The sequence below is a fragment of the Coturnix japonica genome, chromosome W (genome assembly GCF_054131305.1).
Source record: "Coturnix japonica strain WE chromosome W, WE-NBRP24, whole genome shotgun sequence".
Taxonomy (NCBI): domain Eukaryota; kingdom Metazoa; phylum Chordata; class Aves; order Galliformes; family Phasianidae; genus Coturnix; species Coturnix japonica.
The window spans coordinates 12,497,997-12,512,849 of NC_140701.1; the positions used below are offsets into that span (position 1 = coordinate 12,497,997).

General features: G+C 47.1%; 1 protein-coding gene across 1 annotated transcript; it reads right to left on the reverse strand.

Moving 5' to 3' along the window:
- Nucleotides 1-12,758: 12,758 nt before the first annotated feature.
- On the reverse strand, nucleotides 12,759-14,374 carry LOC146754525 (uncharacterized). Its single transcript, XM_085527822.1, has one exon. It carries the CDS (start codon nucleotides 14,372-14,374, stop codon nucleotides 13,001-13,003), a length of 1,374 nt encoding a protein of 457 aa, XP_085383948.1. The 3' UTR covers nucleotides 12,759-13,000.
- Between the last annotated feature and the right edge of the window lie 479 nt (nucleotides 14,375-14,853).

Below are 14,853 nucleotides of genomic sequence, written 5' to 3' on the forward strand. Positions count from 1 at the left end.
TGGCAGTCTGGGGAGGTCCCTTTGAAGGTGGCCAAAATCACACCCATCCACCAGCAGGTCATGAAGGAAGAGCCAGGACACTACAGACCTGCCAGTCCAACCTCAGTCCCTGGGCAAGTGATGGAGAAGTTTGTCCTGGGGGATATGGAAAGGCATCTATAAAGCCATTACCAGCCACAGTCGACATGGGCACACAAAGGGAAAGTCCTGCCTCAGTAATTTGATCTCCTCTGATAAGGTCACCTGCTTGGTGAATGAAGGGAAGGCAGCAGATTTCACTGTTTTAGATTTTGGTGAGGCCTTTGATACAGTTCTTTATGGCAGCCTTCTAGACAGATTGTTTTACTGTGAGATAAACAAGATCACACTATGCTGGGTGATGGACTGGCTCAATAGAAGAGCTCAAGGGGCAAACGGGGCTACATCTGGCTGTGTACAGTTACCAGTGGTGTTCTATGGGGCTCGACTCCAGGGTCAGTCCTGTCCAACATTTCTATCAACCAACTGGACACAGACATTCATCCTCTGCAAGTCTGAGAATGACACTGATCTAGGAGGCGCTGCTGATTCCCTGTTGGGATGAGAGGCCTTGCAGGGGGTCTCAACTGATGGGAGTACTGGGAAATCAGCAGCAGCATGAAGTTCAGCCAAGAGAAATGCTGGGCTCTGCGGCAGGGATGGAGCAGTGCCGGACTCCAGCCAGCAGCTGGAGCAACTCAGTGGGAAGGGACTGGGGGCACTGGTGGCAGCAGACTCAGCAAGGGCCAGCAGTGTGCCCTGGCAGCCAAGAGGCAAACCACATTTTGGGGTGTATTACACAAAGCATGACCAACAGGTCAAAAACATGAAGCATGAGAGGCTGCAACATGCTGTCAAACACTAATTAACCATTTCTACTTTGATGAAAATGAAATGAGGAAAGTGATTTTGCACATTACAGCATGAAAAAGCAAACTAAACTAAAAAGTGATAAAAGTTTCCAACTGAAGAAAGCAACAAAGGACAAAGCCTTTGGAAAAGAACAGAGTAGGTAACAGGAATAAAAGCAGCACACAGAACTCATTTCTCTGGCTCACAATGTCTCTACCACAGAAAAAACAAGTGACTTTGACAGACCTCACAAGAGAAGTATCTGCTGGATGCTCAGATATCTGCTTTCAGTCTACTTCCTCTTACCTGGAACAACCATGATTTCATTTTTCTTGGAGCGGATCCGCAGGAATGTGAGGTCATTTTGGGGATCAATGTCTCGCACGGTGCTCCTCGCCTTCATGATGAAGCTGAAGCTGTGCATTAGGCCAATGTACCGAATGGTTGTGATGTTGTCCATAGCACTTTTGATAGGAATACCTGCAAGAAGCCACCATGAGGACAGCAAGAGTCAGTAACGCAGCTTTTAAAGCAACTGCCTCTGGGTATCACCATATCCAACTGCAGTGGCCACTGAACCTGAGTATGTGTTAGAGAGCTAAAACAGGAATGGGATCAGGAGTGCTCTTTTTAAACCTTAAAAGAAGAGTACGAGCAGAAATAAGACAGAGAGGATAAGTTCTGAAACCATAGATGAAGGTGAGAATAACCACTTAACTCTACTAGCATCAGTGGTTTACTTTTGCTTTATCAATTATTCATTTGAAATGTATAAAAAGATAAATAAAAATAAGTGCTTAGGGGGTGTGGGAATATCTGTCATGTTTTCTAAGGGTTATTTCTAGAAAACACTTGGTTTAAACTGACAATCACACAATTTTAACAAGCTGGACAGAACTACAGAAAAATCTTTGCTAAACAGAGACGCCAACTGGAAACAGTGCAACCACTATTCCCTGAAGTGCACGAGTGGTGTAAGTCATGATCTCAGAAAACAGACTGACAATACCTTCAGAATTAACAACAATGATTCCTTGCACTCCTTTCTGGCTCTGAATTCGCTTCAGCATTTCTTCTACCTCAGCCTGCAAAAACAGAAAGTACAAATCAAAAGATCACAGCTGCTCTTTGCCTTCAACAACAGCGTGCCTGAAAGTAAAGATGCGCAAAGATGATGCAAACAGACACTGCCTACACCTTTCCATAAAGCACTGCGTACTTCAGTACTATTTTCTCTGCCTTGGTCTTTTTAGTTGGTTTCCATCCATTTTGGATTTCAGGGGTAAGTTCTTTACAGAGAGAGCAGTGAGGTGCTGGAACAGCTGCCCAGAGAGGCTGTGAATACCCCATCCCTGCAGGTGTTCAAAACCACATTGGATGGAGCCCTGGGCAGCCTGGTCTAGTACCAGATCTGGAGGTTGGTGGTGCTGCCCGTGGCAGGAGGTTGGAACGTGATGATCCTTAGGCTTACTTCAACCCATGCCATTCTGTGATTCTATGATCTTTCAGAGCAATCTTCAGTCATTTGTGATTACAATCTTGCGCAAACTTGGAACTCTCTTTCAATCTTGTCCTCTCCTTCCCACCTTCCTGCAGCCCCACAGATGAGCTCCTTATTGCTGGCTCACAGTGGAAAGACTTCTTAGACTGCTATGGCACAGGCATGCAGCAAAATCTGCATACACACAAATGGAATTCATGAACAAAACAGAACAATGCACATTCTACATGCAAAACTACCCTCCCTTTTATCAAACCGATGCTAAGAGGAATTAAAAGCATAAAAAATGAAAGGAAGAAGTGATCTACGCTCTTTACTTTGGATTATTATTGGTGTAGGGTTCACTACTTTGGAAAATCAACTCCTCCAAAAAATAAAAGAAAAGATGACTGAAAGCATCAGTTTGGAGGTTTGTGATTTCCTGAAAAGGAAACAGAGACGTGCTACACATTTCAGATCCTGCAAGACCTGGCACAGAACAAAAGGATCAGCTGAAGTTGGGGGAAAGGCCAGAGCTACCGGGGGCACCTGGCCAACAGGGTTGCATTTGCCCATGTCCCCCAGCTGGGAGAGGTGATTTATGTCAGTGAAAAACAAAGCATCAGCTCAGCCTAAGAACTGCCAGCAAACCTTCCACAGGGCTTTGGGAATGTAAGTAGTTCAGAGTAACACAGACTGCTGCTGTGATCAGACAGCACCACCTGAGCTTGTCTTGACAAAGCAGTTTTTATCCTATACAGATAAAAGCTGAGTTTAATCACTTTGAGCCCTTGATTCCTTCTGAATGCTGGACTGCTTCCATGTGGAAGACAAAGAAAGAGGAAAAAAAACCCAAACAGATAACTACAGGTTGTGAAAACGCTGAGGGATAATGGTGACACGCTGTTCCATCTGAAATAATTTCCTGCCTTCCCTGTAGATGCATCTAAGCCCAAAGTTGTCACACACTGAATCACACCTCAACGAGTGCTTGGGTGCAAAGAAGAATCTACACGGAACTTCACTGACCCTAAATCTCCCCTACCAACCAGCAGTAACCTGACTCCAAGGAGGGAGGAGCTTCCAGGGGAGGGGGAGCTGCCCTGGCAGCTCGCTGCTGTTTGTATAGGGAAATCTCCTGGAGCTGCACACAGAGGAAACTCCTCCCCGACACCTCACTGCGCTTCTGCCATTCACCGGGCCAACAAAACATCACCCAGAAAAACATCACGTACCGAACCCGAGCACCAAACAGAACCTCAATCCCAACAAGAGACACACAGCAGCTGGAAAAGAGATGAGCTTTGTGAAAGGAGAGCAAAACCTCTTCCTGTCAGACTCCTACATAAGCTAATGAAGACACAAGCTGCACATCAGTTACAGGATTCATCTAGAACGTGTGAGCCATGATCCCACAGCGCTGCGTGTCTTCATGAACTGCTTCAGGTCTCCACATACAGCTCACATCTCCATTGCCACACACACTGAACATAACGGTATCACCACCTGCTGTCCAGCAATGCCAACGGGAATCATCCTCCCGCAGATTTACAACTCAAAGGCCGTTCCGTGTTCCGCAGGACATGGCACTGAAGGAGCCGGGAACAAACGCGGCCTTTTCTCCCGACGTTCCTGTCGCGGCCCAACAGCTCGGAGCCACAGGTCCGTCCTGCAGGCACACAGCCCAACGCAGCAGGGCAGCACCGCGGCCTCCCCTGCATGGCTCCAGGTGGTGCCGGCCGCCCCCATCACCCCACGGCTCCCAGCAGCTGCCAAGTGAGCCCGCCCCGCCCCGCATCCCGGTGGCACCGCACAGCGCCGTTCCTCCCCATCAGGCCCGGCCTGAGGTGGCGGTGCAGGTTGTGTCCATGCTGCTGTGGGCCCCGAGCCGAGCAACGCGCAGCCAACACCGCCAGCATCAGTCACACACGGTGCTTCACCCACACACAAGGCAGCACACGCACTACAACCAACACGCAGCCCGGAGCTCCCTCCTCCCCACTCCCAGCGCTGCAATTCACACCATCCCACCCACACTTGAACTCAAGGGGAGGCTATCAGACTATCAGACCACGGCTGCACGCGTTCAGCTGGGCTTCCCAGGGCAAACAGCAACACATGGTGCATCAGAAGCTGAAAGAGCCATCAGGGGAGAGAGGTCAACTCAAGGGGCTGAGCACGGGTGTCACGGAGTTCTCTCTAGAGCTCACTCCGGGACAGTGGGCACAAACCCGGGGCAGCAGGAACAAAAGCCCCCCCCCTTTTCTCTAGCGGCAGTGGGGCGCGGCCCGGCCCGGCCCGGCCACGTGCGTTTAGGGAGACGGGGAAGGGAAGGGAGATTGCGATTAGGTCTAACAAAAAATAAGGGAGAAAAAAGGTGATCTGAGAACGAATGGCAGTTTAATAACCTAATAACACTAAACAACAACAAGAGAGTTTCAACAAAGAGAATACCAAGTCCCCAATCTCACCGATGGAGCTGTGGAAGGCAGGAAGCTCTGACCACGTTGTCTCCTCGCAGGGAGCCGGCCAGCAACCCCGTCCCCTTCCTCACTTCCCTTCCGGCGCCACCCCCCACATGCCCATTTAAGGCAGTCACAGAAAAAAAAACTTGTCCCCTTTACTCCCATTATTAGGCATGGTGTTCTGATGTGGAATACCAACACCAACCAAATTGCAAAACCATAACATTCCACCCCTTATTACACATCATCACATCATGCCTAACTTTTATCAACATATAAACAGAACAGTAGTTAACATGCTTTACATATGTACATACAGATATATATATATATATACACATGGAATTACAGGCTGCACTCCCCCAGCATCAAATTTCCCTGTGGCACACACTGAACATCCCCATCCTTCTGCATCACCCACCAGGTGCACCCAGGTCCCTGTGCAAAGACAGTTCCACGGAGGGGCCTCCCCTTTCCAGAGGCTGGGAGGACCCAAACCGCTTTTCCCAGCATATTCTTTACATGCACCACAGGAACCTTGTGTCCCTCCACGGCACGCAGGGAGTTGGACTGTGTAGGGCCGTCTCGGTTGGCTGATCCTCGGGTGTTTACCAGCCAGGTGGCTTCTGCTAGATGTTTCTCCCAGTTCTTAAATGTTCCACCACCCATCGCTTTCAGCATGGTTTTCAGCAAACCGTTGTGGCACTTGATCTTACCAGTGGCTGGTGCGTGATAGGGGATGTGATAGATCCACTCGATGCCATGTTCTTTGGCCCAAGTGCTCACCAGTGAATTTTTGAAATGAGTCCCATTGTCTGATTCGATCCTCTCTGGGGTGCCATGTCGCCACAGGATTTGTGTCTCTAGGCTTAATATGGTGTTTCTGGCAGTGGCATGGGGCACCGCATATGTCTCAAGCCACCCGGTGGTTACCTCCACCATGGTGAGTACCTAATGCTTACCATTATGAGTCCTTGGCAGGGTGATATAATCAATCTGCCATGCCTCCCCATATTTGTACTTTTCCCATCGCCCTTCCCCCCAGAGAGGTCTCATCCTCTTGGCCTGTTTGATCATGGCACAGGTGTCACAATCATGGATGATCTGCGCAATAGCGTCCATAGTTATGTCCACCCCTCGGTCTCTAGCCCACTTATGTGTTCCATCTCTGCCTTGATGGCCTGAGGTCTCATGGGCCCACCGAGCTAGGAATAACTCTCCCTTATTCTGCCAGTCCAGGTCTATCTGAGCCACCTGAATTCTGGCAGCTCGATCTACCTGGTGGTTATTTTGTTGCTCCTCTGTCGCTCGACTCTTGGGCACGTGGGCATCTACGTGACGCACCTTTAGGACCATGTTCTTTATTCGGGCAGCAATGTTCTTCCATAGTTCAGCGGCCCAAATAGGTTTACCTTTCCACTGCCAGTTGTTTTGCTCCCATTGCTGCAACCACCCCCATAAGGCATTGGCCACCATCCATGAGTCAGTATAGAGGTAAAGCACTGGCCATTTCTCCCACTCAGCAATGTCTAGGGCCAGCTGGACAGCCTTTACCTCCGCAAACTGACTCGATTCTCCTCTTCCTTCCGTGGCCTCTGCAACTTGTCGTGTGGGGCTCCACACAGCAGCCTTCCATCTGCGATGTTTCCCAACAATGCGGCACAATCCATCAGTGAATAGGGTGAACTTCTTTTCGTTGTCCGGTAGTTCATTGTATGGTGGAGCCTCTTTGGCGCGTGACACCTCTTCTGCTGGTGGTGCTTCAAACTTTTTACCTTCGGGCCAGTCCATGATGACTTCTAGGATCCCTGGACGGCTGAGGTTCCCCATCCGGGCCCGCTGTGTGATTAGTGCAACCCACTTACTCCATGTGGCATCTGTGGCATGGTGAGTGGAGGGAACCTGCCCTTTAAACATCCAATTCAGCACTGGAAGTCGAGGTGCCAGGAGAAGCTGTGTTTCAGTGCCAATTACCTCAGAGGCAGCCCGGACCCCTTCATATGCGGCTAGGATCTCCTTCTCAGTTGGAGTGTAGCCCTCTTCCGACCCCCTGTATGCTCTACTCCAAAATCCTAGGGGTCGGCCTCGGGTCTCATCTGAGGTTCTCTGCCACAAGCTCCAAGTGGGACCTTTCTCCCCAGCAGCAGTGTAAAGGATGTTCTTCACATCCTTTCCGATCCGTACTGGCCCCAGGGCCACAGCACGGGCTATCTCTTGCTTGATTTGCTCAAAGGCCTGCTGCTGTTCAGGGCCCCACGCGAAGTTATTCTTCTTTCGGGTCACCTGATAGAGGGGGCTCACAATGATGCTATAATTTGGGATGTGCATCCTCCAGAAGCCTACCACACCCAGGAAGGACTGTGTCTCTTTTTTGTCAATGGGCACAGACATTGCAGTAATTTTGTTGATCACGTCTGTTGGGATGTGGCGACGCCCATCTTGCCATTTCACCCCTAGAAACTGGATTTCTTGGGCAGGGCCCTTCACTTTGTCTCACTTAATAGCGAAACCAGCAGACAGGAAGATTTGGATTATCTGTTCTCCTTTTTTAAAAACCTCCGTCGCTGTATCACCCCACACAACGATATCATCTATGTACTGCAGGTGCTCTGGAGCACCGCCCTGTTCCAACGTGGCTTGGATCAGCCAATGGCAGATGGTCGGGCTGTGTTTCCACCCCTGGGCCAAACGGTTCCAAGTGTACTGAACACCCCTCCAAGTAAAGGCAAACTGTGGCCTACACTCTGTGGCCAAAGGGACAGAGAAGAATGCATTGGCAATATCAATGGTGGCATACCATTTTGCCTCTTTCAATTCCAGTTCATACTGGAGTTCCAACATGTCTGGCACTGCAGCGCTCAATGGGAGTGTGACCACATTAAGGCCACGATAGTCCACTGTCAGCCTCCATTCTCCACTGGCTTTGCGCACTGGCCATATGGGGCTATTGAAAGGTGAATGGGTCTTACTAATTACTCCCTGACTTCCTAGTTGTTGAATTAGCTTATGGATGGGGAGCAAGGAATCTCTATTAGTACGGTACTGTCGTCTGTGTACTGTTCTCGTGGCAATTGGTACCCGTTGTTCTTCCACCCGTAGTAACCCCACAGCAGACGGGTCCCCTTATAGGCCAGGCAAATCAGACAGCTGCTTAATGTTGTCTGTTTCTATAGCAGCTATTCCAAAAGCCCATCTGTATCCTTTGGGGTCCTTGAAATGTCCCCTTCTTAGGTAATCTATTCCAAGTATGCAAGGAGCCCCCTGGCCAGTCACTATTCGATGTTTCTGCCAGTCTCTACCAGTGAGGCTTATCTCGGCCTCCAACACAGATAGTTCCTGCGAACCCCCAGTCACCCCATGTATATGTATCCGTTCTGTCCCTTTGAAACCTGAGGGTATCAGAGTGTACTGTGCACCGGTATCCACCAGTGCTTTATATTTTTGTGGTTCTGATGTGCCAGGCCACCGAATCCACACAGTCTAATACATTATCCCTCTCCCCCCCCTGGCTGAGGGCAGGGCCCCTCTATTGGTTGTCTGAAGCGGTAGAGGCAATCTCAGTATTGGCTGACCTCTTTTGTAATTTTCTTACCCGTGCTCGCAGTGCAAAATTGGGTTCGTCATGCCACTTCTTCATATCTTCTCCATGGTCCCGCAGGTAGTTCCACATGGCGCCACGTGACATAGGCTCACTGCGGTCCTTCACTTGGACAGGTGTGCGTTTGCGTCTGATGGCTGAGACTGCCACAGGTTCACTGTGGTTCCTTGCCACAGACCAGCTCTTCTGCATGTTGTCTTGTTTTCTCTCCATTCGGTCCAGTCTATCCACCATTTGACAGATGGCTGCGATGGTGGTACGGTGTGGCAGTAGTGAGTATTCGATATTTTGCAGTGAAAGGATGAGCTCAAAAATTGCAGGTCTTTTATCCAGCTCATTATACCTGTTAGAGTTCGTTAATAGTATACTGGAATACTTCTCTGGTGCTGACCGTATGAGTTTCTTGCATATTTCCAGAGTACAGCTCACCTTTTCTGGGTCATGGTAATCCTCTGGGTCCCCAGGGACAAACGTGGGATCGAACAGCATTTCTGCCACAGCCATTTCTCTCAGGTACTGGATACCTTCCTCAGCTGTACTCCATTTTTCCAGTACAGGCTCCAAATCACTTTTGAGAAGACAGGTTGCCTTTACAGCTGATAGCATCCTCTCCCAGAGATTGGTGACTCCATCGAGACATCTGCTGATCCCTCTATCAATAGATGAGTCTCAAGCAATGTTTCCTAATTGACGAGCCTCATTGCAGCTTAGGGACATGCAGGCGGCCCCATTGTCCCAACACCGGAGCAGCCAAGTGACAAGGCGTTCACCTGGGAGTCGGGCAAACTCCCTTCTCGTACCTTGGATTTCAGTAATTTTCAGAGGTTTACGAGTAGAGGAAGCAGTGACTTTTCCCTCATCATCACTATCCTCTCCGCGTCTGTTAGTCTTCTGAGTTGCCTTCCTTGGTGGTTTTGGGGAGGGTCCCTCGCCAGGATCTTCCTCTACTTCTTCCATCCGTTCCAGACGTGAGGACACACGTTCCCATCTCTGGCCTTCATCGTCACTATCTTCTCCATGTCTGTTAGTCTTCTGAGTTGCCTTCCTTGGTGGTTTTGGGGAGGGTCCCTCGCCCGGATCTTCCTCTACTTCCTCCATCCGTTCCAGACGTGAGGACCCACGTTCCCATCTCTGGCCTTCCACTGGAGCGACTGACACTGATGCTGGTGCTTCCTGTAGTCGGCTGGGATTAACTTGGCACCTTCCCCTTAGGGTTTGGATCTCATTCTCGAGACTCTCTATCTTTTTCATAAGCCGTTCGTTCTGAGATCCCCCTGATCTCCCACCCTCACTCACCAGTTCTTTTAATCTCTCATTCAAAAGTTCTATTAATTTCCCAAGGTCCCTCCGGTGTTCAGGGGTGAGATTATATGATATTGGGGGTCCCGATGCTTCTGGCCCTTTTCCTGAGTCTCTCTGCACTATTCTTTGCAAGTCTCTCCGCACGTTATAGTAAACTACTACAATTAGAGAGACTAACAACACAGTATCCCATTTGACACCCCAGTCATACTTAAGGAATTCAGAGCATTCGTGGGTCAGTTCGAGCACAGTGCCTGTGATGTTCGGTAGTCTGGAAGGGAGCCAGGCAGGTATCTCTATCCCTGCCAGCTGTCGGCTTAATATATTTACCCCTACCCCCATCATCAGGATGTTCTGAAGCCAGGACCACAGGAACCTAAGGACCGTCAGTCCTACTGTCTCGCTCCAATTTGTAGGAGTGAGGCAAGGTTCTTTGATATGTGTATACCCGGCGTGAGATTAAGAAGCAACGGTTCAAATGTTGGTCCAACCAGTTTATTAAAGACCTAGGTGTTTTTTTAGGGAGACGGGGAAGGGAAGGGAGGCGATAGGGAAAGTAGGAAATGTAAGCAAGGAGTCTTTGCAGATAGCAAAAGAGATATAGTCACCACCGTGGATCCAGCGAGGTACACAGTAGGTCCGTTGATCTCAGGAACTCGTCTGATCACCGCGGGGGATGGGAGACAGCCAGGGAGCTCCGCAGCAAGCCGGTCCCGGGGTTCTTCCGACAAAGTTTTCCCCTCAGGGAATTCTCCGTCAAAGGTGTCTTTGGGAGTTTGTCTCCAAAGTCCCCAGTTTAGCGAGGGCCTTTTATCCCCCATTTCGGTGAGGTTGTTTTTCTCCTTTGAAGTTTGACACAGCATTTTTGGGAACGTATCTCGAGCAAACACTGAACTTCCAAACAAGCAGGTAAACACACTTTGTAGTAGGGATTTAAACCAGCTTTTGTGATATTCCTGGCCCACAGATAAGCCAGCAAAAAGGGGGGGGGGGGTGTCTCTGTCGCCAGACACAAGCATTATCGCCTTCTGCAGTGGTCAGCTCCTTTGAGCAGCACCCCTGAAGAAAACTGCTCGTCCTGCTTCTGCTTATCTTTGCAATCGTAAGCAGAAACACGATGGCACAATGACAACCAACGTCCACCCCCAAGGACACTTAACAGATGTTAGTCAGAGTCTTATCATCAGGAAGGCCTCATGAAGCAAACTTTGAGACAACAAAAGAAAGCCAGTTCTGTCTTTCACACCACCCCGTGGCTCAAAGGTTGCTTGAAATTGATGCGCAAATGACCATTCAGGGTGGTGAGGAAAGAAAAAAAAAAAAAGAAAAGCATAAGGGAAAAACGGGATAGGTGATATGGGGGAATTAAATGTTAACAATCATCATCATTCAATCAAAACCTTGATTGATAACCATAATTATTTTCCATCAATATATATTCACTCATAACAAACCACTATATTAGATCTCTCTACAATACAAACTACTCAGAAAAGATATTTAGAGCTACAGTTACTTATTCCTATTGTTTGTTACAAAAATCATCTAAGGGTAGTAATTCTTGATGCAGTACAGAGTGAGATGCACCCGTATTTACCAGAAAACAAACATCTTTACACTGCTATGTGCATGTTGCATTCAGTCCACTGGGGCAAAACTCATCCTGGGATCTTATCACGCTCTAGTACAGCTGCCACCGTTCCTCCCAACTCCACCACCACAATTCCCCCTCCACACAATTTCCAAGCTCCATCAACAAATTTGTCCAAGTCCCTTACTTCTGTTCCCAAACTTTCTCACTTTCCAAACTCTCATCATTACATAAACTAACGTACGCTATTCCACTATTTGTACCCTCAGTTACACTTCCACATACCCTCAGTTATACTTCTGTATCATCATCAAAGCAGTTTGTCCCATTCCCTTCAGAACCCACAGATCAAACAACACAGTTCTTCAGTTTCCACAACACCCTTAGTACCATATAACTTTCCTTTAGCAATCCATACTTACATATACCATAAACATTTAAAAATCACAAAGACAGTGACAATAACCAATAGTATCAAATAAACAAGTAAAACAAATAAATAGGGGTATTTGTGTCTGCTGCTGTCCACTTGAGCATTTCCAAAGCAGTTCAATTGCTGAGAGATATAAATGCCAGTTTGGCAAGTTAAGTACTGTAATAGTCTATCGAACTTTTCACAGGACAGTGTGTGGGATACCCCAGAGTATAAACCATAAGAGGGATAATCCCAGAAACATACACATCTCTTATCAAAACTTAGACATTTTCCAACAACCATGTTTTTGTATGGAACTCCTGGACTGATGTGACACTGAAAAATATCAGTGCAAAGGGTTTTAAAATAGATTTCATTTTTGACCACATCTAACAGATATTAGATAGGTCCCTTGGCTCATTTCCCAATTTGTTAGGAATTTGGAAACACTATGGAGGAGTTACATGCAAACCACAATCAGTTTGACAAAAAGGGGTAAAAGAAGGGATCAGAAGGAATGGTTATCACTGTGCAGAAAGTACCAGAAAGTCAGAATGACCTGGAAAAACTCTGAACCAAATTGTGAAGTTTTAACAGATCCAAGGACTGATATCAATCACAATCCACAACAACAAACAAAAGCATAATACTATTGCAAACAAAATATGTAATAAGAGAGGTAAATTCAGAATTCTAGCACAATCACATCTTCAATTTTTCTGTCACAAAACACAAATGGTTAAAGTCAGCTATGAGCCATTCTGTTCAGTGAAGGTCCCACGGGGATCTTCTGAAAAATAAAACAACAACTTGCCCTTTTGGGGCTTTGTTAATACAATTAAAAAATGAGAGAACAATCCATCGAGCATGATATTTTACATTCCTTTTTCGGGGTGTCCTTAGGCTTCTAAGGATATTTGTTAAGGGATTTCATTAAGGTTAGGGAAACGCCTCATGTTAGCTGAGTCAGTCGACATAGGCTGGCCAGGAAGATAAGTGTTTCCCTAGCTTATCAGCAACTGGATCGTGATCACAGGGGCAATTGGCAGGAGTGGGGAGGCCTTGGGACAGAAGGTGTTAAATCGAGGATCTCCTTTTGTTGTGAGCTTTCTAATAAACATCCACCCTTCACTGCCTTCCCCCCCCACCTCCCACTCATCTGGGGGAGGGGGCGAAAGCATCAGCTTTCCTTGAGCTTTTGTTCTGGCCACAAGTTAACTAATTTCTCTAACCTGACTGTGGGTAATCCATTCATCAGGTCTCGTGGAACACCCTTTTGTCAGCCCAGTGTCCAGAGATGATTACGTTTATGATCAATATTTCGCCTACCTGTTCTTACTGGCAATGAGACCCTTCCAGTTCCACTGAGCTTTGGACTAGGTGGCCTAGGAGCATGGGTGGTTGCTGCGAGCCTTACTTCCTCTGGTTCAGATATACTGGAAGAAGCCACAGGCCCATATTTCCTTTCATAATTAATCAACTCTTGGGCAACCTCCCCCCATGTCCATACTTTATATCCCGACTGCAAATGGCCTGAGGTGCCAGTTCCTTCTAATTCTGCCAGGGTTCTTTCTCCCTGAGGCATAGCTTGTATTTTTCCTTGTAGTTGTATACCTATAGGTTTCAGTGATTCTGGAAGCCCCCTGATTAAAGGAGTCATCCTTTCAGGATCAACAGGCATCATCATAGGTGATTCATGATGTGGCTGCAGCTTTCTATCATACATCATTTGCAGACAAGCAGCTTTTTGAACACTTTCAACCAATTGATCAGCTGTCCCATTAATGGCAAGAGGGTCTCCCCTTTCTAAAGAGTTAAGACCACCTGCCCAATAGGCAGCCCTTTGTGTTAGGGACCAGGGAGCACGGTTGTTACCAGTAGTTAAAAATACTCCTGGCCCCCAATAACCTTCAGCTTCCTTTTCAGTTAACAGTATTTGGTCTCCACCAGTGAGACTAACCCTCCATACATACTCTGTCTCTGATTCCTTTGGAGAGCGGCTAAAATCTTTTTTCAGTTTTGCTAATTCAGTGGCAGAAAAGGGAATTTCTTTAACATTCATTTGAGGGTCCAGATCCTCACTGTTATCAAACATATATTCGGTTTTTATCAAAGGACGCAATTGGGCTGGCGAGTCCTCTAATTTGCCAAGCCCTTCCTTTATTCCTTGTAGTTCCTTCTGAGGAAAAGTTTTTTCTTGAGGCAAATTATGGACAGCAGTATTGCTAGTATTCTTATATGTTAATAGTTCCTTAAAAGCTATTTGCAACAAAACTGTATTATGTTGCTCTCTTTGTAATTGTTCCTCAAGGTTCACTATTTGATTCTGCAGAGTTTTTACCAATTCTTGCATAACTTTAACTGATTCTTGTAATGCTTGTATGGTTTGGGTTTCTGCCGAATGCTTTTCATCTCGGAACTCCACGGCAGCTTTTAAAGCAGCACCGAGTACCACACAAATAAACGATTTCCCTTTCCCGGCTCGGGTACGAGCCCCATTTTGTAAGACACTAATGCGGTCGGAAACACTCTGCAAGTTATACCAGTTTTGTCGTGCCCAATCCACCCCTGATAAAGAAGGCCGAGCACCATGCTTTTCTAAAAGGTCAAATAGCACATTTTCACTATTCATAGTGACAATACTTTCACTCATTTCTACCCTAAAAGATAAACACTAAGGGAAGAGAAGGCACACTTAAGTCCTTACCCCTCCCCAGGGAAGCACACACCTATCAAACAAATGCAAATGCTACAATCATTCCTCCCTTTCACAAAAGACCAAGAAGCCCAATCAACACTTAAAAAGAAAGTGTAAACACCTAAATCGCTCCTGGCTACCCTGTCAGGCCAGAAAATCTTCAAGCTTCAAGAGTTACAAAATACTTCAAGTTTTCTCAAAAAGGAATAAACTTCTTGGAGAGGCACAAACATCAAAAAATTACCCTCACTTCCCCAAGAGGCGCACACACAAAACTTTCCAATTTCCAAGATAGGTTACAAGTTACTTAAACCACAAAAAATGCGAAATAGTCTTGCCGAGGAGGCACACACATATAAAACAAAAGTAAATAGTCAAAATTAATTCATACGTCCCCGAGAGGTAAACACTTGAGCAGTAAAGTTTCAGAATAT

Bases quoted from the DNA above. Each gene is read 5' to 3' on its own strand.
- LOC146754525 (XM_085527822.1), bottom strand. From the start codon at position 14,374: ATGAGTGAAAGTATTGTCACTATGAATAGTGAAAATGTGCTATTTGAC.